At 45.1% G+C, this 23,999-nt stretch overlaps 1 protein-coding gene and 2 long non-coding RNA genes across 3 annotated transcripts; 2 read left to right on the top strand and 1 right to left on the bottom strand.

Annotated features, from left to right (window-relative positions):
* Positions 1-1,861: 1,861 nt before the first annotated feature.
* Positions 1,862-2,767, top strand: LOC103634353 (uncharacterized). The gene is made up of 3 exons (XM_020541739.2): positions 1,862-1,867; positions 2,217-2,353; positions 2,448-2,767. Exons 1-3 carry the CDS (start codon positions 1,862-1,864, stop codon positions 2,653-2,655), a joined length of 351 nt encoding a protein of 116 aa, XP_020397328.1. The 3' UTR covers positions 2,656-2,767.
* A 16,708-nt stretch (positions 2,768-19,475) lies between these two features.
* Positions 19,476-21,718, bottom strand: LOC109940974 (uncharacterized). The gene is made up of 2 exons (XR_002263788.2): positions 20,224-21,718; positions 19,476-20,132 (listed from the first exon to the last, which is right to left on the bottom strand). It is a non-coding gene; the product is annotated as an uncharacterized lncRNA (long non-coding RNA).
* On the top strand, positions 20,413-22,688 carry LOC103633320 (uncharacterized). Its single transcript, XR_556457.3, has 2 exons — positions 20,413-21,891; positions 22,078-22,688. It is a non-coding gene; the product is annotated as an uncharacterized lncRNA (long non-coding RNA).
* The last annotated feature ends 1,311 nt before the right edge of the window (positions 22,689-23,999 follow it).

The raw sequence follows: 23,999 nt of genomic DNA, 5'->3' as shown, positions 1-23,999 counted from the left end.
TAGTAAAGCACGTCGCAAACAGCTTTACCCGGGCATCAGAGGGTCCATACGCATGATTAGACGCCAGAACGAAAAATCAAAGGTCGTATGCTCTCAAATAAAAAGAAAGAATACTGAATCTGCAATTAATATTCATTCCTGCTCTCCGGTAAGTCTGCCTCTGGTGCATCAGGTGCTTACCAACCATATCGACCGCGTTATCGATCATCATTAGATTTTATCTACTTCTAACTCGGTTCTCAAATTTTTATCATCCGCTAGTTTATTTTTACTAAACCACGACAAATAAAAAACAAAAGAAGTACAACACTACAATACACTGTTTTTATTGCCACCACCATATCATCTTTTCTTTTACATACTTAAAATGAAACGTAAAATTTTATGAGACAAAAAATCTATCTGAGTAAAACTAAACATGATATGTGAAACTATAAAGCTATATAATTCCTAAGTATTTTAAAATTTTAATGTCGTAACCCACTCATCGCCGACAGATTAATTGGCACCGACCAACGCGGACTTAAATACGATAAATTGTGGATCGAACCGATCTATCAGTAGATCTATCAACCAGCCATTCAAGCCGACGTGATCGATATCGACCATACGTCGCTGTCGTTTAAGGTTAGATCCAGTCTTCTCTAAGTGGGCAGGCAGGACAAAAAAAATCCAAGCGACGCATACGCATGACGCGGATTCGTAGCATCGGAGATGAGAAACCAACTTGTGCTTCTCTTTCTCCTTGCCGTCGTAGGCCTAGCTTGTATATACCGGCGACGGCGAGGTCGCAGGTGGACTGGCGTGCGGTGCGGCCGCCGTCTCTGCTGACTGTTCGGTGGAGTGGAGAAACGCGTCGCCACGTCGGCTCGTCCGGAAGGACCTGGCGTCCAGACTGTTCGGTGGACGACTGGACGGTCATGGGCTTCTCTCTCCGGTGCCGTCGAAAACGACGTACCAGTACGTCGTCATCGTCAGTTTGCTTGCAGTTCCTCTGCCAGGCTCCTGTTGCATGCATACCAACCAGCTCGCCGCCTTGTCAGAACAGTGGCTGCATGCTCCTGGATCGGAGTCCTGGGCAACCGGCGGATCGTGTTTCCGGCCGTGTCCTACTCGCATATGTTTGAAAATCATGCCGCCTTTAGTATGAAGCAGTAGGGATCACTAGACCTAGTTTGGATTTTGTAGCAGCATAGTATGTGGTGTCTGCTGGACACAATACAGTTTTGATTTTCCGTCACCTTTTTCCAGTGCATCTCTACCGCTCTCTTTTTATTTTTCAGTGTCATATATTTTTCACTCCATCTAAATTAATGTATCTCAAGTTCTTAACCTAAAACATTAACTGTATATTTTAGAACAGAGAGGGAAGGACTCTAGTAGCTATTGGTGTGTTTGTTTGTGGCGTCACTCTATGTTTCATGAGGTGATGCATCATAAGTTCATTCCATCAATTTTGGTGAAATCAACACACTCATCATGTATATACTAATTATTAGCTTACTAGGTGTGTGCCCGTGCGTTGCAACGGGAGTATGCTGGGATGAGAGGGGTAGTGTGAAGGCAGCCGCGATGCGCGCAAAGAGCGGGCGGTGCGGGCCTCGGAGGATCTCCTCGGAGAAGCGGTAGATGCCGACGACGCCCAGGAACTGCAGCTCCTCCGGCTCGCACTCCATGGCTGGTTGGCTGCCTGGGATTTGGAGACGGGGCGGATTGGCGCTTAGAGACGATTGAATTTGGAGGATACGGGGAGGGAGGGGAGGTTGTGGCGTGGGGATTGGGGAATGGGGATTTTCTCGCGCTCGCCTCTGGGACTTGGGCGGGGCACGGCGGCAGAAACAGGTGGGGGCGGGGGCACACGATGGCGGTAGGGGCGGGCACGAGGATACTTGGGAGGTGGTGTCGATGGCGCGGCGGCGAAAATGGCGAAGGCGCGGCACGACAATCCTGAAGTTCGCGGGCGGGATAGGTTGACGGAGACAGTCTACACTCCTCTCTTAATAGTTAGAAGAGATTTTTGCATTTGTACTATAGTTATTAAGGCGATAACCACTTTTTTACCTTTTAAGCGGAAAGATATAAGGCGAGGCGACACCTTACTCATATATAAACACGCACTTATCATTTATCAACATATTTGTATAAGTTGCATTTCCTTTCACTTTTTATTGTGACGCTAGTGTTCTACAATTTCAATCTTTTTTTTTGTTCAACAGAAAAATACACGGAGTCGGTGTCAGAAGAAACTGAAAGCATACGACCTCTCAGCACTGTCCGAGTCCCTCCTAGAACCAGGTGCACCAAAGCAGAAACCTGAAGCAAAGCTGAACTGCAAGTCAAGACAGACATTTGTGTAATCCTCTCTTCACACCTTCTCCCTTGCTTCATTCAGGTCCTCATGTTTTTCAACTGTAGTTTTGGACTGTAAACCCAATTTTCTTGTCCAGGTTACGGGAGGCTGCTCATCTCAAGGCTGTGCTGGTAAAGATGCAGTTCCAGCTTGACCCATTTGCTGCGATCCATCAGCACCTGCTAGCAACGCAGCCACCTGCAGCTGCAAAGGGCGATGCCGTGAAGCAGGGGAAGGACTCCAAGAACAAGAAAAGGAGGAGGAAGAAGGGTGCATCATCGAGCTCTCAAGCAATGGATATATGATTGCATTCGTTCAGTAGTAACTTGGTCCAGAGCTATGGAGTTAGAACATGGCTGGAGCGAAGAGTTTACCCTTGCTTACAAATCATGACCATCTTTGAGTTGTTGTCATATATCATGCTGGAGTGCTTGATTTCTCCTGATGAAGTTGCTCAAATATCTACCATTACATTAAGGAAATAAAAAGTTCCAATGACAAATGTTACTTCTTTGACCATCATTATATTATATTTATTACGAACAAGTCCAATAAAAATCAAGGTTCATTTGTGTTTAGCCGGTTAGCCTTAATCATAAAAGTAAGATGCTCCCTTTGTTTTAAAATATGATGTTTAAGACAGGTAATTATTTCCTTTGTTAACTGTTTAACCTGTTCAGGTGTCATACATTTAAAAAAACAAAAACATAGGGAATATTTAATAGATAAAGAAATAGACAATAGAAAAGGATACATAAGCATGCCTCACTGGTGAACAGAAGATAATTTCATCTCCTCCATAATGGCAGCCTTGTCCAAAGATTTCCCATTGACACGGACAACTTTGGATTCAAAGACTTCAAGGAGTGCACCTCGCTAGAACAAAATGTCAGAATAAAAGGGGAACAAATGCAGGAAAAAAACAAAAAATAAATTCATAGTATCTTAGCCTGCTTCAGTCTACAAACAGGTGAGGCAGTGGATGATTCGCCCAGTCTGAAATCATGATGTGCTCCATGACCGATAGTGAAAAGCGCGCCGTAAATAGAAAGGGTAGGGTGCTGTTGAAAAAAAATACAGCAGATGGCAATCCATTGGTATATGATAAAAAGGGTAGGGATGGTAGATGAGGCCCTTGCAATATTGGCAATCCTCTCAGGCCATGAGCAATCCAGAGGGGAAGGCAGCTATTGGCGCTACTTCTGCAGTGCCTGTACTTGTTGGAGTTATCAGAAATGGATCTCAGTCGCTTGGAAGATACTGTGATATCTTGAACCGGATAAAGGTAAAGATGATGGATCATGGGGATGGTGATCGTGGCTGGGATGTCTTCTCTTTGGAGTATGATGCAATTGATTCACATTTGTATTAGTTCTTCGTAAATGTAAGGTCTTTTTTTGCTTTATTATTAATTAGTTGGATAAATGGTGTCCATTTCGGATTGTTAAACTGCAATAGCTCCAGTTAATTGGAAACAGCCAATGCAGAATAAGAAGCTGGTGGTACTCGGCTTCAGATTGATGGAAAGACATGTTTATTGCAGGTAAATACTCCCTTCTTCCTTTATAATCTTGTTGTCTGATTGGATAACGTTGCTAGATTTATTTTGTCTGCGTTGATGAACTTTGATGTCAACTGCCATTTTACTCAATAATGGAGACAAGAAGGACGTCCTAGATTTTTTTTGGTTTCGACCAATAATTTTTGCATTATAAAACAAGCAAGACAATGTGAATCAATGTAGCTACAATGTATATATGCTTGTATCCATTAAAAGGCAATTGAGACCATATAAAGTAATGCATACATTGCCCTCAGGAGCTGATTTAAAAGACATAGGTTCCTACATTTCACCAACACTAACTTATATTTAAAAGATGGGTTATGTTGTTTGCTTCAGCAGGCGACATCATATAAGAAAATTGTGATTAATCTTTGTTTTCTTGCAGAATGACCATGATCCATCAAAGTTATTAGCTGAGACACCGTGAAAACTTCTTTATTTCCTGGTTGCTAATGGTGCTCATGTTGATGCAAATTGAAAATACAAAAGCATTACCATGTAGTAGGAGAGAAATGCTAATGGTGCTCACTGTGATATCTTGACAATGATGCTACAAAACTTGAACTAAAATTGAAACTTTGAAGTGGTTGCAACAATAAGAAATATAAAGGAAATGGGATACACACATCAAGGAGAAGCTATACAAAATAACAACCTTAAAGAAAAGAAGTACCTTGATTCCTCTATGGCGAGGTGGCTCCAGTACCTCCGATCATCTATCCCAGTAATAGTCATTGCCTTTGATGATATACTCATGCAAAGGGCTCCCTTGTTCTTCAGAATCCAGAATTCCTAAAATAGACAACATGGATGGCTATTAAGCAAAATAGACAATTTCAAGCAAACACGAGGCTAATAACAGAACCGCATCCACAACAGATCGGCCCTAACAAACAAGCATAATACCTCCATGGAGGAATGACCAAATGAGTTTACCTTTCTGCGGCATCAAAGAGGGTGGATCGGCACAGACGAGCGTAAATCTCCTTCTTGGTCAAGCGCTTGCCGCTGGCATCTCCATCGCCACAGCCCTCGTCATCGGCGGCCGCTGTTAGGGCCGCAAGGTAGCGGTAGTTGGCGGGGAGCTTGGCGGCCCAGACGCAGTCCGCCGAGGCTGCACCGTGGAAGGCGCTGTTGAGGCGGGCCACCTGGCAGATCTCCGGCTGGTCGAGGTAGAGGAGTACCATCGCCGCGACCGCACCGCCACCGCCATCAAACCAGAGTACCAGAGCACCACCTCCACCTCCCCCTGCACCCGTAGGAAATTACAAACAGGAACCGTAACTTGACCCGACCTCGCCAAGAGCTGCAACTATGCTTATGCTCTTTAGCTCTACACTATTTAATATTGTATAATGAAGTCTTACAACTAATTCATTGTTGTAGTAAGTCTTTTACATGAGTTATATTTTGTAACTAATTCATGGACAAAAGACATTTACTTCTACTAATATGTAACTTGGACCAATCAAACTACAACAGATGGGACCATGACTTGATGCAATACTCACACCTATGCAGAATTTGAACCATTGTGCAATACTCATGCCATTCTCCAAGCAGACAATTTCACCAGCTTTTTCTGGAATTCCTCCAGCATGTTGTAGCAAGCATATGCAAACACATAACTTTAAAATTTCAGGCATAATGTGGATAACTTTACTAGAAGAAAAAAATATATGGCAGTGGTAAATGTGAAACCAAGAAAATAGTTAGGACAATCCTTTAGCACCTCGCATAATTTAGCTACAGACATTCGCAACCGATGACACAAGCAGATAACTCCAAAAAGCCCACCTTCGCCCAAAAAAACTCTCCGCCTATTCAAGTGCCATGGGCATGTCAGGAGATTCAACAATGTATGTCAAATGAGGATAATTGATTTAGGAAATAGCATCAAGATATTGTTATAAGTATCAACCAATAGTAATCTCAACAATTCTCGCTTTTACCAAACGTATGTTGCTATTAAAATGCTGGAAGCAGGAACATCGTCCAATAGCTGGGCATAAATGTTGTTTTCTTGCAATGAGGATGTAAATGTTTTGGTTGCACACAACTAATCATGCATATTCAAATGACTGTCTTTACTTGAGGACATCCCAGGTACAGATTTTAGATGTGGCAAAAAATGTTCAATGTAACTTTGTAGCCATCTCAAAGACTACCTCCACAGTGATACTGTGGTAGTCAAGTCAGGTTGTAACAACATTGCAAGTTCAATCCACCAACAGTCATACAGGTGACACGGATTCGATCACCAGGCAGTGTAGGATGCTGATGAGGATAATTGATTTAGGAAATAGCATCAAGATATTGTTATAAGTATCAACCAATAGTAATCTCAACAATTCTCGCTTTTACCAAAGGTATGTTGCTATTAAAATGCTGAAAGCAGGAACATCGTAGGAACATCGTCCAATAGCTGGGCATAAATGTTGTTTTCTTGCAATGAGGATGTAAATGTTTTGGTTGCACACAACTAATCATGCATATTCAAATGACTGTCTTTACTTGAGGACATCCCAGGTACAGATTTTAGATGTGGCAAAAAATGTTCAATGTAACTTTGTAGCCATCTCAAAGACTACCTCCACAGTGATACTGTGGTAGTCAAGTCAGGTTGTAACAACATTGCAAGTTCAATCCACCAACATTCATACAGGTGACACGGATTCGATCACCAGGCAGTGTAGGATGCTGATGAGTCATCGATTTGAATGGCAATTTCTGCAGTCCATGGACACTTGAGTCCTGAAACTGCACACCAACATTTGCTATTCCTGCAAGTTGAAATTGCCGCGAGTGTTCAGATCACAGGAAAGCTACGATTATGGACATGTAGTCATTGCCTCCAAATTCACTGGAACATTACCTTCATTAGCCGAACTTTGACAAGTAAAAATACCCATTACATTAGCACTTCTGTTCGGGAAAAGCGCTCCAAAAGAGGACTGCTCATTGCTACTGCTAGCTGGCAATCCATGTCTCGGATACTTGGGCAGAGTGGCAGCACTGCTGGAGGGACCAGCCCGAGTAAAATCAATGGTACCAGCTGAGATCTGCTACTACTGTGGCTCCATCGGAAACCAATCGAGTGAAGGAAGAAGAAAGGCAGGCACGACTGAGATCTGCTACTACTGTGGCTCCATCGGAGACACAGGCAGAGGCAGGGACCGCTCGATCTGTGCCGGCAGCCGAAGGTACTCGTGCATCAGCGCTTACCGTGAGGGGGCGGAGAGAGCGAGGGCGAGCCATGCCGGGTGGGGCCCACGTCGCCGGCGCCGCGGACCAGATGCAGGTGGACCAGTCGTTCCCCGCTGCGGACGCACACGGCCCCGCGGATGCTAAGTGCCCCTGCTGCGCGATTTTCTCGTGGGAGAAGGAGCGTTGCTTACCGGGGAGGAGACGCATTGCCTTCCTGGTCCATGCGTACGCGCTATGCAAGCTTGTCGCCGCCCCATGCTTTCTCCGTACCGGGTCGTGCGCGTGGAGCGGAATCGCGGCGGTGTGGCGGGCGTGCGCGTGATCCGCGGGCGGGGAGCGGAATCGCGGCCGGGGGTGGCAGGCGTGCGCGTGATCCGCGGGCGGGAGGGGAACAGGAGCGGGGGCAGTCTACACTCTACTCTTAATAGTTAGTAGAGATAAGGAATGGAGTGGTGATGGATCAACTTATTTTATTTCACAAACAAAATAAAAAAGTAAAGAGTGAGAAGAAAATGGATCACTTCATTCCGCAAACCAAACACACTATATATTTCTGTCGCTGACTCCTCCAGGTGCGGCTTCGCGACGTCCTGCTGCCAGCCTGTGCCACCCAAGACCCCTGCTATGTGATGAAGGTCCCTTGTCGGTGCGAGACATGCCGATGCCGAAGCCCAACCCGGACCCTCCCTGGTAGCGTTGCCTACATAGCCAGCATCGGCATACAATATATATATGATGCATTTTACGAAATGTCAAGTGTTGTATCACTAGCAGTGCTAATCCGGCGACATCGGCAATCGGTCTGCTTCCCTGTCCGATTGAGCACAGATCCACCGCGGTTTGCTCCGCTTCTCCATGGTTGATCGATGGCCTCTCTCGTCCCTCCTCGGGCTCTCGGGGAGTCGGTCATCTGCTGCAGACCACACGGCCCCCACAGGCCACATGACACCGCGCACGCATAACACGTGCATGTCCCCACGTGCCGCAGGCCGCAGCAGCATGTCGTACGCGTTGGATTCCGCAATGGTGGTCGCTGTTCTCTGTTCCATCTTCATTCTTCCATGTCCCCAGCAGCAACAAGATCCCGTGCCAATGGAGCCAGCCACTGTGCTAGTAGTAGCCCCAGCGTAGAGCTGGAGCGCAGCACCAGCAGGCCGCCCCAGATAGGCGACCCTGCTCCTGCAGCTGTTGCTTCAATGCTTGTTTTACCGGCAGAGGTAGTACTACTTTTAATGACCGTGCAGACGCGCCAGTGCGCAGATTATTCACGGCGGCGTGTGGCAGCCACCATCCTGTAGCGTACGTACGGGCCCGTGATGGCATTGAATGGTGCAACCTCTCGCCGAGTGGCCAATGGCTTCATGTGCGTGCATGCACAGCATGTCAACTTTCTTTGTTTCAGACGAAAGGTGGTAAACTGGTAATGCTGCTAGAAATTAATTCACCGCTAAACACGTACAAACTAAATAAATCAGTTACTAAAGCTGTCTTAAGTTTAACCTACTTATGTTCCAAGTTCCATACAAGTAAGCTCCTTGCTATACCGTGCAAAAGGGGTGTTAGACTATCTCCAGCAGCCTCCTTAACTCATCTTTTATCGCACTCCATATTTAAACTCAATTTTGTAAACAGTTTATGCTATAGTATAAATGTATAATATAATATTTTGCACGGTTATATGCACACTCTACTAAGCACAACCTGAGATAATCAATCTTTACATGTCGTAATGCAAGGGCGAGACACATTTGCCATAAGATTGATCATTCTCCCTATTTCACAAAACTAACATGGCAGGTTAAGCGGAGAACGAACTTGTCTTCTCTCTAGAATGGTTGTGATTGTGGTAGGTCGACTGCAACTCAGCGCAGCGCCTAATATGTGCCAACCATCATTCATTGTCTCCCTTTGTCCAAGATAACAAAATATCTACTCACTCCATAAAAAATATATAATTTTAAAACTCGTGCCAGTTTTAGTTGTTTAAGATTAACCAAGTTTATGGTCGATAGTAATAAAACGCACGCATACGTGCACGGGCGTGAATACGCGCACACATATATATTATAGAAATATATTTTATGATTTAATTTTGTATCATAAATGCTTCTTTTATATAGTTTTGATTAAAGTTCAAATTATCTGACTCATGTGTCATAATATTTAATAAGTCAAAAATCTTGATTAACCAACTTTAGAAAAACAATGTTAATAGCTAGAATTGGTCTACTTACGTTAATTGTTCTCATGGTCTGTTTAGATCCATGAGATAAAGGAAAGTGATTAAAGTTTAGTTATTGCTTTAGAATGACTAAAAGTTAGCTAAAATGACTATAACGACATATTTTTACTATTTTAGTAATTTTAGCTCTTTCTGTACGAATCTTTAGCTTCTAAAATGGTTAAAATTTAGTCATTTTGCTTTAGCTTATGAGATCTAAACATGTCCTTAGTTAAATTTTAAAACTTCGAGTTTTTTCCAAAAAAAAAGCGAGACGTTGGACGAGGGAGTATCTCTGTCAGAATCCGGAGTGGAGCAAGCACGCCACCAGTGCAGAATAACAGCTGGAGTATTTCTTTCGAGATAAATTAAATAAAACGGAAAAAAGGAGTACTATCTGAAATCTTGATCACGTTTATTAAAAGGATCGCTGTCTGAAGCCGTTAACTAGACGGTGATGGCCGTCGGCCGGACCGCATCCCGTTCCCGTGGCTAGGCAAGGCTCAACCGCTCAAGTGCTCAACGCTGTTAAAGTATACTCAGTGGTAACGAGATGTAGAGAGAATGATAGAATGAACTAACGGTTATATTGATCTCATGAAGTGTGTACATATATATACATAGTGAAGAGACACAACGAAGGGTCGCACCCCTTGGAATTAGATCACATGAAAGGTTTTCTAACACTCCCCCTTGATCAATTCCAACTTCATTTAATCATCTGTCAGCTGTTATTCCAAGTCATATCTCCTTAAAAACTCTGTGGGAAAAATAAGGAGTATACAATATCTTTTGGATAGTGAGTTAATCTCACTTGAACTCCAAAAGAAAATATGCTTGTAATCATCATGCATAAAAACCCCTGTGGGGAAAAGTCAATGATGAAGCATATAGCTTAGTTGATATTACCTCGTTAAAAACTTTGGATGAGAAAACCTCAACAAGGCAAAACTCATACAAAGAAAAGAGTGTAATATGATGGTACAAAACAGGTCAAATATCATGGAGAATTACCCCCTGATCCTTGCAAGCACTTAAGTCTTCCCACACCAATCACCTCAACACATTTCTGAAAACGTTGAGTATGGTAGAGATTTTATGAATATATCAGCAATATTATCACAAGACTTTGTTTGCAAGATGGATAATACAATTTAGGAGCAATATGCTTATTAATGTTGCTCCTGATATAACCTGTTTCCATCTGAACAACACAAGCTCAATTATCTTTATAGATAATTATCGGTGGTTCAATTGAACCATGGTATGCCATTGTTCTCCCATGGACCTCTAGCCCAAAGAACAATAATATGTCTATAGTCATCATCTCAAAAACCCCAGTGGGGAAAATAAATGATGAGACATATAACTCAGGCTAATATTTCTCCAAGATAATCTAGTCAGAAAATCTGAGAAATCAACATATTAGTCGAGTCTCCTTAAAAACCCAATGGGAAAAAAATAAGGAGAGTAGTCATACTCTATTGTTGATCCATTTGAACTCTAGGGATATAAACTCATATCCTAGTTCAAATACAACAATAACTATGTCATAATGTATCATCCTCAAAAACCTCAACGGGAAAATAGATGATACGACATAGGCCTTGTGTTGATGTTGCCTCGTTAAAAACTTTGAATGAGAAACCCAAACAGGGGAAAACTCATGCAAAGAAAAGAGTACAACATGATGTATAAACAAGTTCTTCCGATCAAGAGGAAACTCCCCCTAATCTTTGCAAATCACTAAGTCATCCCATACCTGTTCTCAAACACATTAAAAATGTGGAGTAAGGTAGAGACTTAGTTCGTAACTTGTTTTTCATCTAAACAACACAAAGTAATATTATCTCCATAGATAATAAGGTCAATGATATAAAATCATGACCACCACATACCCTCAGTATGTAGTATATCATTCTGTACAATCCCACGAAGTGTACTATAGAATGATTAGTGTAAGTGACCATTAATCTCTGTTGATCAACATTTATCAAATAGTAGGTCCAACTTACTAGAAGTATGTCATTGATCTTGTATATGGGGATCTTCTATAGATATCCAAGATCAGTATATCCAAACATAAGGAGAGCATGAGTACACCTGAAGATCATAACTTGATCTCATGTGCTGTTAGCTAGCAAATCTTTGCAAAGCAATATCCGGCCGGATGCTCTTGCAAGATACAATAGCACATCTCATGATCAGAAAGAATCAAATAACGATGATTCTCTCATATTGAATTTCTTCAATATATGTTGGATATAGACAATTTTGTATCCAAGATACTCAAGATAGTTTACTTTGAATTGAAAATCTCTTTCAATTCATATCCTCTATCTCGAACTCCGTCGATAAGTAATGTATGTTTAAAATATGCTGTACATATTTGCACTGAACATATCATTCTTTGTGTATCCTTTCAGAAGGAAGGATTCACTAGGTCGAATGTACCATATTTGACCAGGATGCTCTAAGTCACAAAGACTTTCCAAGCATTACAAATTTGTGATTGGTGATTATGTATTTGGAATCCTTCAAGACTCCACATATACCATAATCTAGTGACCACATATGCATATGTTGTCACTACATCTATCAACTGCACAGATAGATGATTTACTGCCCATATTATTGTATCGGAATTTTACTACTCATGGTAGAAGAGAATTTATAGCATTAAAATAATGCTTGGGTTTACGTATAAACCCAGTTGCTACTAGCCATGCTTTTTCACCACCTCATTGTTTCCAAGTCCATGAAAACAAACTTGTATCCACAGTAGGATACCTTGAAGTGAAAATAAGTTAACACTTCTTTCCGGTGGGCAAGGCTATCTCTGCAATATTGTATCACTCAACAAGATCCAGTTTGAGCATACTCATGCTCTGTTATGGCCATAGTCTTTTGGATCACTTGGAGTGCATATACAATTTGCTAAGATGTATGTGTCGACACTTGTAGCTTTTAAATAACACAATTCTCCAGTTGACATAAAGTCATTTTTATGTACCCTTATGATTCCTCGTGAAATCCCAAAACTAGAATCAAGGGCTTCCGATAACCTAGCCTCATCAGTGCGCACTGAGCTAGGTTGTGAATTTCTTCCATTCACAGGATAATCAATATCCTTTAGGTGTCCACCAACGCTAAGTTGGTTACCAACGAATAGATGGTCTGCATTTACTATCTCAGAAGGTTTAGCCTTCAGCTGCTTGCAAGCATCTTAATCCCAATTTGTGACCATACTTCTCCCCCTCTTATTTACAACATCATTGTAATAGGGAGTTGAGTGGTGTTCCATTTAACCACTCTTTCTGGCACTTCCACATAGGATTAATTTGAGTGACACCTCATAGTAAATGCACATGGCAGTCAATTTGCAACTTCTTGCAAATCATTCGAACCCAAAGGTTCAATTTTAGTACGTGATCCTTGTAATGCCTAAATTTGTAACTCATATGAAGAGAGAGTATTTCCTTTTTTTATATGTGTGTACCATCTCTAGTTAATATCACATGTGAATAAACACCATCAAAAGGGGATTGAATAACCAATAACACCTAAATAAATCATGCATCATGCTGAGTTTTACTTGATTGTGCATTTGTGGCTAATAAAATAAAGGCAATGTTAGTATATTAATGGACACATGGATTTAAATTCTATTTTTGGAAAGCAAAATTTTAAAGAAATGTGGAGAAGGGGGGGGAAGAATTATCCATCACCAAATAAAATTTCTTAAAAATAAATTAATTTATCCTATGTCATATTCAAGTGAGATATTTAATTTGGAGACAAGTTTGCTATGGAATTCGAATTCAAATTCAAATTGGAGTTTGAATTGGAAAAGGGAGAAAAGAAAATAGAAAATAAAATAGAAAAAGATAAAAACCCTGGCTGGGCCTCGGATTCCCCTTTCGGCCCAACTGCAGCAACCCCCTCGCGCGGCCCACTCTATTCCCTCCCCTTTTTTTTCTTTTTCCACCGCGACACTAACGTGTGGGCCCCCTGGCCAAGTGACCCTGAGCGCTGGGGCGAGACTGCAAGCACTGGCGACTAGGCCCCAGCTGTCAGCGCTTCTTCTCCTTCAACCGAACCGCGAAGATGGCGCCGCTGTGACCGGAACCACTTCTCCTCGGATCTTCCGGCCTCAGCTGTCTAACAGCCGTTCCGCGCACATAAGACCCGGCCGCATCCCCTCCTCTCCTCCCCAATCGCCCCGCGCCGCGGAATCCACACCACCGATAGAAACATCGCCGCGCCACTCCTCGGGTTGCCGGCTCGGGCCACATTTTCGCCGTTTGGGTGCGCTGTGGGGTCCTCCCGGGTGTAGCAAGTCAGTTCGTCGCGAAGCCGGACGGAATCCCCGACTGCAGCGTCGGGAATTCGACGCCGCCACTGCAAATCCGCGGATCGTCGTGGGCGGACCTGGAGACGACCGGAATCGCGACGAGCAAGCTACAGAGGAATCTGAGGTTCAGCAAGTAGAGACTTCTGAGCAGGAGCTCGTGGAAGGCAAGTTGTGCCCTTGATCACTTCTTTTACCCAGTCATGTTCTTATTAATCATAATGATCTGCATAGGTTAATTTTGATGGGACCCAATAGGATACCCTAGATTTTGACTATCTTTATACCTTGTTTCACCACTGGTTTAACTACTAAATTTTTGGGTAGTACATGCTATTGCTTTATGTGGCTTTGGGTATAAAGATATTCATCATTCATTGTTATACTTATTATTATCTATTTATTATTATTGTTCATGATAAGATCATTATGTTAATGGGAACATGGAGAACCACCCGGGAAAACAGTGCTACCACAAGGGTTTATGGACGCCCTTGGCTGATTAATTAGGAAAGCTAGTGGAGGACTACCTTACCCGAAAGGGGCAAGGGCAGTAGGGGAGTGGTCAGTGTAGGGAGGTCCTTGGTTGATTTTGCTGCGATGGCGGTCAGGCACGAACCCTACACTGGAGCTTCCTATAAACTGTAGCGGGTTTTCTGAAGCTAGTGGAACTTTGTAAAGGCCTCGTAGTGGTACCCTGCCTCGCTTCCTTGGTAGAGGTGTATGGAGTCTGATCAACTCTGTGGCAAATGGGTAACACGACTTGTGGGTAAAGATGCGCAACCTCTGCAGAGTGTAAAACTGGTATACTAGCCGTGCTAACGGTCATGAGCGGCTCGGACACTCACATGATTAATTATGGAACTTAAATTCAATTTGTCATATGCATTGCATTGCAGGTGATGTTGTTACTTTGTTCTACTACTTAATTGGGTTGGTATTTACTTATACTTAGTAATTGCTAATAAAATTTTGACCAACTTATAAAAGCAATGCTCAGCTTCAGCCTTATATCATTGATCAGCCTTACACTTCATGAACTCCCACCTTTGGCAAGTTCATGCACATTATTCCCCACAACTTGTTGAGCGATGAACGTATGTGAGCTCACTCTTGCTGTCTCACCCCCCCCCCCACAGGTCAAGAACAGGTACCACATTATGAGGCGCATGAAGGATGCTGTGACGAGTTCGTGAGAGGTCTAGGTCGTCGTCTCCCAGTCAACTTTGGGTTGCTGGACCGTTGTCTCCTTATAATGTAATTATTTATTTATTTTGTACAGAACTCCTATTATATAGTAAAGATGTGACATTCGATCCTGTGCCATGATTCATCATATGTGTGAGACTTGGTCCCAGCACACCTGGTGATTATGTTCGCGCCCGGGTTTTGGTGCCCCGAAATCCGGGTGTGACAATCCTGAGCCTGAATGCTTACTGCATTCATCATTTCCTGGCATTCTTTTTGGTACTCGAAATCTCCCCCTAATGCCTGGAAAAGCTCATGATTCAAGCAAGCGTACGGGCCGTAAATAGATTCTCATGAAGAGATTCTAAAACTTAATGATCGACGGAGAATGAATTCTCACATAGATCCCCAGCTTTCTGTGTGCCCATGCATGTACGCTGCGGTGGTGAGATTGGGAACATACCCAATGTACGCATGGGAAATCTTTCACGGATTCTCACGTACTAAAAACCATAGGGGAACTTGTACATGCAGTACATGCAGTTAATCACAAGTCAGGAGCGTGCAAAATTCCTGACTCCAACCATAACCAGTTGGAAATGACAATTCATTGTTGATGGTCATTAATGATCTGAAATTTTTCGAATCTATCACAGATTCATCATATCCTTTATGGATATCATTCTGAATACCAAGACAAACAATCATCATTGTAAGCACATTTGGTAAATTCAGTAGTGTGGAGGCTAATGTGCTCAAGCTTGAGACATTATTACTTAATGGTCATGTGTTGTCCGAAGGACACACTTCAGGTCATCATATAGATGCACCAAATAACCATATAAAGCCTTCAATGTCCATATCATCTATGTAATGGACCACACTCGTTCCTTTGAAACAATTCAAAGAACTTAACCAATTCAGATCAGATTTTAAGATAAGAGGGACTTAAAATCTCATTCCCAATGATACTCATCAAGTATCCATCTTATGGGTAAAACATGACCAACAGAATTGTCTATAACTTTTCATTTCATCCCAATAATGGAATTACCAATTCAGTCTTACCCAGCATGGTAAGTATCATCACTTGAAAAGTTATAACATATGCAACACTTGTATGGGAGGATGTATGTAGAATACAGTCCATAAGAAATGTTTCTGAGAAACATATGCAATACCCATCACTATCACCTTGTATTTCCACATGATATTAATTTCATGGATATCTCTATAATTTGGTAAGATAAATTAGGATATATCAACACATCCTTGATACTTCCATTACCAAAAGGGGACTAGATATTAACATATCATGATATCGCGCGAAGCGATTGTTAAAATATTCTTTCCTCTTTCCAAAGGAATATGAGAATATTTTGTTTCCCCACTTATAGAGTTTGTGGCTCAATTCTCCACATTGCATGTTTCTTCCTCAATTGGAAGAATCCCTGTACAAGTTTGCACAACTCAAATCAATGAGTCTTCAACTCCCTTGATGAGTTGGTTCAACTCTAATCTATGAGTTTGTTCAACTCAAATTCATATGAGTTTTTTTTACACTCAAATTACATGAGTGTGTTCAACTCACACCGCATGAGTTGAACCTATCACAACATCAATTATGAGATTATACCAAATCTCATGCATCATTTAAATATTACTCAAAAGCAAATCATCTAACAAAGTGGTCTTCTCTTAGAAAAAGAAGTGTTGTTACATGATTAGTCCAAATCATGAATTACACAACTAACCACTGTTATCATGTCAGATGGAAGATTGAAGTACACTTCATATCTTAGCTTTCATGAGTAGTATGCATCTATTGGGATTTCATATACATGATTAGATGCTTAGGCATACAACACTATACCACATATAGTGTAATGACAAAAGAGTTTGTAATACTCATTGCCCTTCCCTTTTTAATGTGCTTATATATTTGCTTTCAAGCAAAAATATTTGAATACAAAGAGTTAGTCTACAACATTATGCAGACACATACTCATAAGTCCACAAGTCTTATGATTTTCTTTGCTATTCATTTTGCGCTTGCATATCAAGCCGCAAAAGCACATAAGTTCTTTTCATAAGAACCGAAAGAGAAAGAGAGCATCTTATTTCCTCCAAAATGAAGAGATGAATTCCCATGTCATACAAAAATGAAATGGACATATCCAATGAACATTGAGGATAATTAAGCCCATTAGGCGAGTTCATCAAACTCTATTAAATTATTATCCTTCAAATGGTTTAACCATTTTCTGATGTTGTAATATGCTGCAAAATATATCATATCTTCATATGTTGGATAATTATAGGTATCACATACAGTGTACCAACAGATTTTTGAAAAATTTGGTGGACACAACGTAGATAATCTCCATGTAATGAAACAATGGAGTAGATCTCCCAGTAGTGGGCAAAACTTTTGCTGCCTGAAAGCATGGTCTCTGGGCTGATATATTCAAAGAACATACCGCAGCCAATGCTTAGGACTCCACTACCCTGTGCTTGACCAAAATTTCAAAAATAAAATGGAAATCACCATAAAGGTGAATAACCAACATCACATCTCCAACATATCTACTTGGAAGAACATATAGTTAATCATCATAACCATATGATGTAGACCTCTTACTGATGGGCAAATAACATTTTGCTGTCTAAAAGCTTGATCTCAGGGCAAATAAATTCCAAGAACTTATTGCAGCCAAAGCCTAGAACTCCATCATGTGTTGAATAATCCCAAGTTCAAGATATGTGTCATATTTTGCAAGAATTCATCGTTTAATTAAGTAGAACTTAATTAAGTAGAACTTAATTAAAAGAATTCTTTTAACAGTCAGCATGACTGCAGCGTCCAGCCTGGCTCCACAGCCTGCGACGCCTGCATGGTCCGTGATCTTTTTGGATAGCACATATAGGTAATCATCTTGAAAGATGTAGACCTCATAGTGATAGGCATTTCAAATGCGGCCTAAAGCACGGTCTCTGGGCTACTAAATTCTATAAAGAATTTAGCGCAACCAGTGCTTAGGACTCCATCACCCTATGCTTTCACCCAAAAACTGCAACCTCATGTTGCATGTAGACCATTCAGTTTCGACTTATTAATGTGCTATGTTTTCCATGCAAACATAAAAGAATGCAAAAACAAAAGCAAGTCGAAAATTTATGAATTATAAATGTAAATAAAATATAATTCACTAACAAGTCTGTATTTTCTTTATAATAAAAAAACAGACAAATATGTGCAATTACATGTATCATCAGCAGTCTAAATATTTAACTTTTAGATACTCAACACTGATGAAATCGGTAATTGAACAATCACATATTTCTTGTGCCTGAAAGCTGCAGAAAATAAATATAAATAAAAAAAATTAAGCATAGTCAGCCCAAACACGCCCCAGGCGGCCAGCCTGGCGGCCTGCCGAGGTGGCCCATTAGCGGCGGCCCAAAAGGGCTAGGCGGTTAGGTCTAGGAAACCCTAACCGCCCACTACATCCACCAGGCGGCGGCTAGGCATGGCACGCTGCCCGGCGCGACCCAGGCGGCCAGGGCGCAGCCGCAGTCGCGGCAAGGGCGCGGGCACGGCCTCCGCCTCCCCGGCGCGTGCGCGGTCCCCCGCAGGGCGCGGGCGCGGCCCTTAGGTGCGGGGCCCGGCCATGGCGGCTCGGGTGGAGGCGGCCCAGGCTTGCGAGCGCGGGCAGCGAGGCACTGGCGGCTCGGGCACCGGCGACACGGCGCGAGTGGGGCCGCTCGGCCTCGACGCACGGGCGCGCGGCGCGGGCGAGCCCCCCGGCGATGGGCGGGCGCGGCGCAGCACCGCGGTGCGCGGGGGCGAGCCCCCGGCGGCGGCGCGCGGCCCCGGCTGTCCGGCATCTATGCACGGGCGCGCGGCCCCGGCGGCACGGCGGCACGGCCGCGGGAGCACGAGGCACGGCCCCGGCACAGGCACAGCCCTGGCGCGCGGGCGTGGCCCCGGCACAAGCGTAGCCTCTCGGCGACGCGCGGGCCCGGAAGACAGGCGGCCTGCGACGGCGGCGCGCGGTCCCCTGGCGCGCGCGTGCGCAATGGCCCCGGCTGCGGGGTGCGGCCCCGGCGCGGTGCAGGCGCGATCTAGCCGCCGCGTGACGAGCCGCCAGGACCGACGAGCCGTCGCGTGGATCCGACGGCGGCGCGGTTTCCCATGGCGGGTGCGGCCTCCCGGCCGTAGTCTCCGACGGCATGGGCCCTTGGCCCGGCAGCGCGCGGCACGGACGCGGCTCCGGTGACACAGCACTGGATGTGCAGGTTCTGCATGGCGGCCCGGGCGCGATCGACCCGTCCTGTCGCGGGCGAGACGTCCCCGACTCAGGCAAGGAGCGGCGGTCTCGTCCCTCACCAGTCATCGAGCAACATTATTCTTTAGCAGTCAAAAAAAAGAACTCTGTGCGTCGTACTTACAATTTCTGGATATCAAAGCCCCTCATTTTCCTCTTGCGAGCGACAGATTCTCCCTGTTTTTTTTTCTTCTCAGATCTCGCGAGCCGGTGCTGATAACGTGTTAAAGTATACTCAGTGGTAACGAGATGTAGAGAGAATGACAGAATGAACTAACGGTTGTATTAATCTCATGAAGTGTGTACATATATATACATAGTGAAGAGACACCGGGTCGCATCCCTTGGAATTAGATCACATGAAAGGTTTTGTAACAAACGCGACGCTGGCCCACGGCCCGAGATCCCTGATCCCGTGATCCGCGGCGTCCAATGGGAGGCCGGCCGACGTGGCACGGTCGCCGCCGAATCGACTCCAACGGGTCCAACGGTCCAACCACGCCTTCGCGATCCTATCGCGCGGCAGGCAGCTTGCGTCATGGGCCCCACCGGGGCGCAATTATTGCGGACCCCGGCGGCCCAATCTTGTTCCACGGGCCCACCCGCCATCTTTTCAGAGGTGTGGCTCTTACTGTGGTGGTGTCTGGTGTTGGTGTGTGGGGCTCGGCGGCGCGCCCGCGTTGAAGAGATGCCAGTTCCGGCTCGCGAGACCCACCTCGCTGGGGCCTACGTGGGCCCGCTTGGGGGTAGCGGTCGGGGGACCAGGACCAGAGGGAATGATGAGTGGTTCAGTGCACAGGTTTCGCGGGGAGCCGGTCAGCCGGGGCAGGCTAGCTGCCTACGAGTAGTAGCAGGAAGCCGAGTGGGATCTTCTGCTCGCTGATCAGCTGGTGTGGCCTTGGCCAACTTCCCCCACGCGCTCACTTTGCAGATTTTTTAAAAGGTGTTTGTTTAAAATTTGCCACATACTCAAAGTGCTGCTTTGAACCAAATTAAATTAAGTGTCTACGGTACCTGATAATTGCTCAGTCCTGCAAGGGCCTATGTCTCACATGACTTGCGTATCAGTCTGTCGGTGATATTCTCATATTTCCTGCGTAAGTACGGTAAACGTTATTCTCAATTTCCAAAAACAAGGAGAGAGAATACTGCTGTGGGTAGGCTTAAGGCTATAAAGGTCAATCGAAAGCCGAAAGGCGCCTTGCGCTTGCGCGGTTGCGCCCTTGCCCTTCTCTCTCTCTCTCTCCAAGAACAGTACTCCCATCCCATGCCTACAGCTACAGGTCGAGCAGTGGCCAGGGGCCCGGAAGAGCACGGGCCAACTAGAGAAGTAGAGATTGGCATTACACACATAAAGTATATATATATATTGGCACGATGCCCGCTCCTCTGCATCAGGGCGATCACGCTATTCTCCGCGCGAATGGGTTTGCCGCGGACCCATATAGGCTCATCGGGAGAAGGCGAGCTGACGGGCCGAGCGGCCGCCACGCCGACCGTCGCCGACCAGTCGTCCACCGGCAATCACCGAGGCCGTCGCGCCCGCCGGCCATTCATTCATAGTCTCTCGGTCTCTCTTCCTGCTACTTTCTTCTCCTGACGGTACTTACTCGCGGCCGAGATGATGACCCCGGTCAGAACTTCTTCTGCCTCGCGTTTTGGGGTCGTGGGGTTCTTGCTTCTGCGGCTCTGCCTGGCTTCTGCCTCGCTTCGCTTGTTCGCCTACTTGGATCGGGTGCCCTGCCCATGCGCTCTGCATTTTCTCGTCACATCGATTCCGCTCGAAACGAAGCTGGTGGTTCGTTTTACTTCAATCCAATGTCGCATTCCCCCTCCTCCTCCTCCTATCCGATTGGTGTGGTGCTAACATGTCCTTTCTCTTGCGCTTTGCGAAAGCACTCTCATAAGGAAAAAAAAACCAACCTTGCAGTGCAGAATTCTCTCCGTTAGTCTCAAATCTCGCTACTAGAGCGCTATCAAACTCTACTTTCTTTCCAAAAGATTTCAGATAAATCTTTATAAATGGGGGTACTTTACTACTCTGATTCTGCTGTACAAGTAGAAGGCACTAAACATGACCTAACAGTCAAGCTGGTCGCGTTGTTTTCCGGCTTCAAGGAATATGTGGCGTTAATCATGGTGTAATCCAAAAAAATCCACGTGCAAAATGACTGACAGCCTCTTCACGCCACCAGTCTTGCTCACGAGCCTAGTCCATGCTACAGTCGAGAGCTGGTAGAACGGATATGCCTCGTAATTATCGGCGTCACCATCGCTGTTGTCGCTGTCCCACTGCTGCTAGTGCTAGCTACTCCTACGTACAGCAGGAAGACAGGGCGGGGACAGCCGCGGGCCCCACCTAGCAACAAAGCCGGGCCCCACGCCCTGCCAGTGGTGCATGAGAATCCAGGCCCAGGCCCAGGCGGGCCCCTCTCGCCGTGGAGGCGTGGAGGCGTTAGCGTCCGTAATTCTCGCAGGCTGTCCCTGTCGACGGGAGATGTGTCACGTGTCGAACCCCTCCGCCGACGCTCCAGTCGACCTGTGTGTGCAATGTTGGTGTAGGTGGACGGTGGTGGCGGCGGCGGTACAGGCCGTGGAGCGAGATCGTCGGTGATAGGACTCGGTCCAAAATGCAATGTTGACGTAAAAATTGGACCTAAAACTACACGAGTCAGTTTTAATGTAAGTTGGTGCGAGGTGTTTGGTTTGAAAATAAGCTAGTGTTTTTACTTGGTTTATTTGGTTTATGGAATCGAATAAATTGGTTTATCACCATATTATTTCTCATAATTAGTTAGTACTAGCATGGTTAATAAGTTTATCCTACCAAATTTAAGAAAAGAAATGATGCATCACTTATCTTGATAGTGTTGCGCCAACTGCTGCTGCGTCGTGTACCTCCACGCGGAGCAGTCGGAGGCGAAGAACGGCGCGGACCACGGAGGAGAGCACTTAGCCATGAACGGCGGCGCGTCGCTAGACGGCACGGACCACGGAAGCGAGCACTCAGCGACGAGCGGTGGCTCAGTACACGGCGGCTGGCGGAGACGCGGCGCTAGATGCCGGCGGAGACGCGTAAAAGTAGACGGCGGCTCTCAGACGAGACGAGTGAACCCCAAGCCGCGACTCGACGAGCTATGGAAAGTGTGGGCTGTAGTTGGGCCGGACCAGCAGGCCCGAATCGCGTTAAAACTGCTGGCGGATGCGCCGACGCGTCCGATTGTGAGCTCACGGCACATATGGCGTGACTGTTTTGTAACTGCATTTGCACGTGAAATTACACAACCTACCTAGTTCCGGTAGGGGCAGAGGGTGTCTTGAGGCCACGGTCCACGACTGTGAGTGCTGCACGCCTGCACACACTACAGCCTGTGAACCGGTCTTGCCACCCCTTTCAGCTGTCAGCTCTGATGAAAATATCCAATAATGAAACCTATGAATACCAGGCCTGAGAAGTAGGTCGGGCCAAGTTGCTTGCATCTAGTGATCGCAACGCCCCACGTGCCAGAGCCTGTTGTCTGCTCCCTGAGCAAGATTATTGTCTTCAGCTTCAGCCCCAAAATTCTCCGCAAGAGAATTCACCCCTTCTCACCCAAACTACGACAAGTCCTTCACAGCCATCCAAAACTATGTAGATTTTTTTTTCTGCGGCCATCCATTTAGAACTTTTTTATTCTCTTATTACCATCATCGTTATATGAAGTCATATTCCCTCGATTGCTACTCATCGAATACTAGTAGTACTACTGAGAGAATAAAACAACGTTACAAGATATTTTTTAAACAATGTTATATAAGATTAGATTCGTGAGCACCGACAATTACCAAAATTAAATCACTTCTTATACTCTAGCCATGATAGTATGCTTAGGTAATTTACTTTATCCGATTAATTTAATTTTAAGCATAGTTCAATACTATTTATAAGCAGATATATTTTTTTCTCTAAAACCTATTGAAAAGAAAATTTAGCATATCATGTGTTGTTCAAACCAAAAAAAAATGAAATATTGCATCCTTCCACAACGACTGGTGCCGTGAGAGGATGTATTCATGTATTACGACCATCACATAAACCTTGTGATTGGTTGACTGGGTGCGCAGCGCCCGTCTCTGGCTAGCCCGGACCGCGGGATACGCAGGATATGCGTGTTTCCGTGCATGCAGACAATCAAGCCAAAAAAAAAGCCTATGCTGCATGTGCGGGTACATGCTGCCACCCTTCTCTTCGGTTAACCAAATAGGTGCTGCGCAAGATCAACGGAACGCCGCGGGTAGATGCAGCCGGCCAACCAACCAATCACGTAGAAAGAGAACACGGCAACGGCAACACTGTCTGAGGTTGCACCAAAAGTTGCAGCAAACAACAACGATAGAGCGTGGAAGTAGGATGGGCTTTTTTTCCCGTTCCAGCAAACAGTCCAGACTCCAGACATGTATTGATCCGGCCTTTGGGCCTTCCCTCTCGTCTCGTCGTCCGCCAGCCAGATGCTTGCCTCGCGGGCTCACGGCGTCCGGCGAGGCCTGAGCTCATGGTGTCGTCACGCCGATCGTCAGCCGTCAGTAGTAACTCACGAGCCCGGTTCACGAACGACACGCTTGTCCAGTGCATCTTCCGCTTGTGTTTGGCCGCCCCCGTCTCCGGATGACCGGGGCGCGACGTGTAGGATCGCTGGATCGACCGGTCAGCGTCCGCCATCGATCAGATCAATACTCTCGAGCCGTGTCGTAGTTGTCCTGTGACGGAGGATACGACAAGATAGACTAGAATGGACTGGACACTGGACTCC

Source organism: Zea mays, chromosome 7, assembly GCF_902167145.1.
Source record: "Zea mays cultivar B73 chromosome 7, Zm-B73-REFERENCE-NAM-5.0, whole genome shotgun sequence".
NCBI lineage: Eukaryota > Viridiplantae > Streptophyta > Magnoliopsida > Poales > Poaceae > Zea > Zea mays.
The sequence above is the reverse complement of the archived record's forward strand: the minus strand, read 5'-3'. Positions and strand labels throughout refer to the sequence as shown.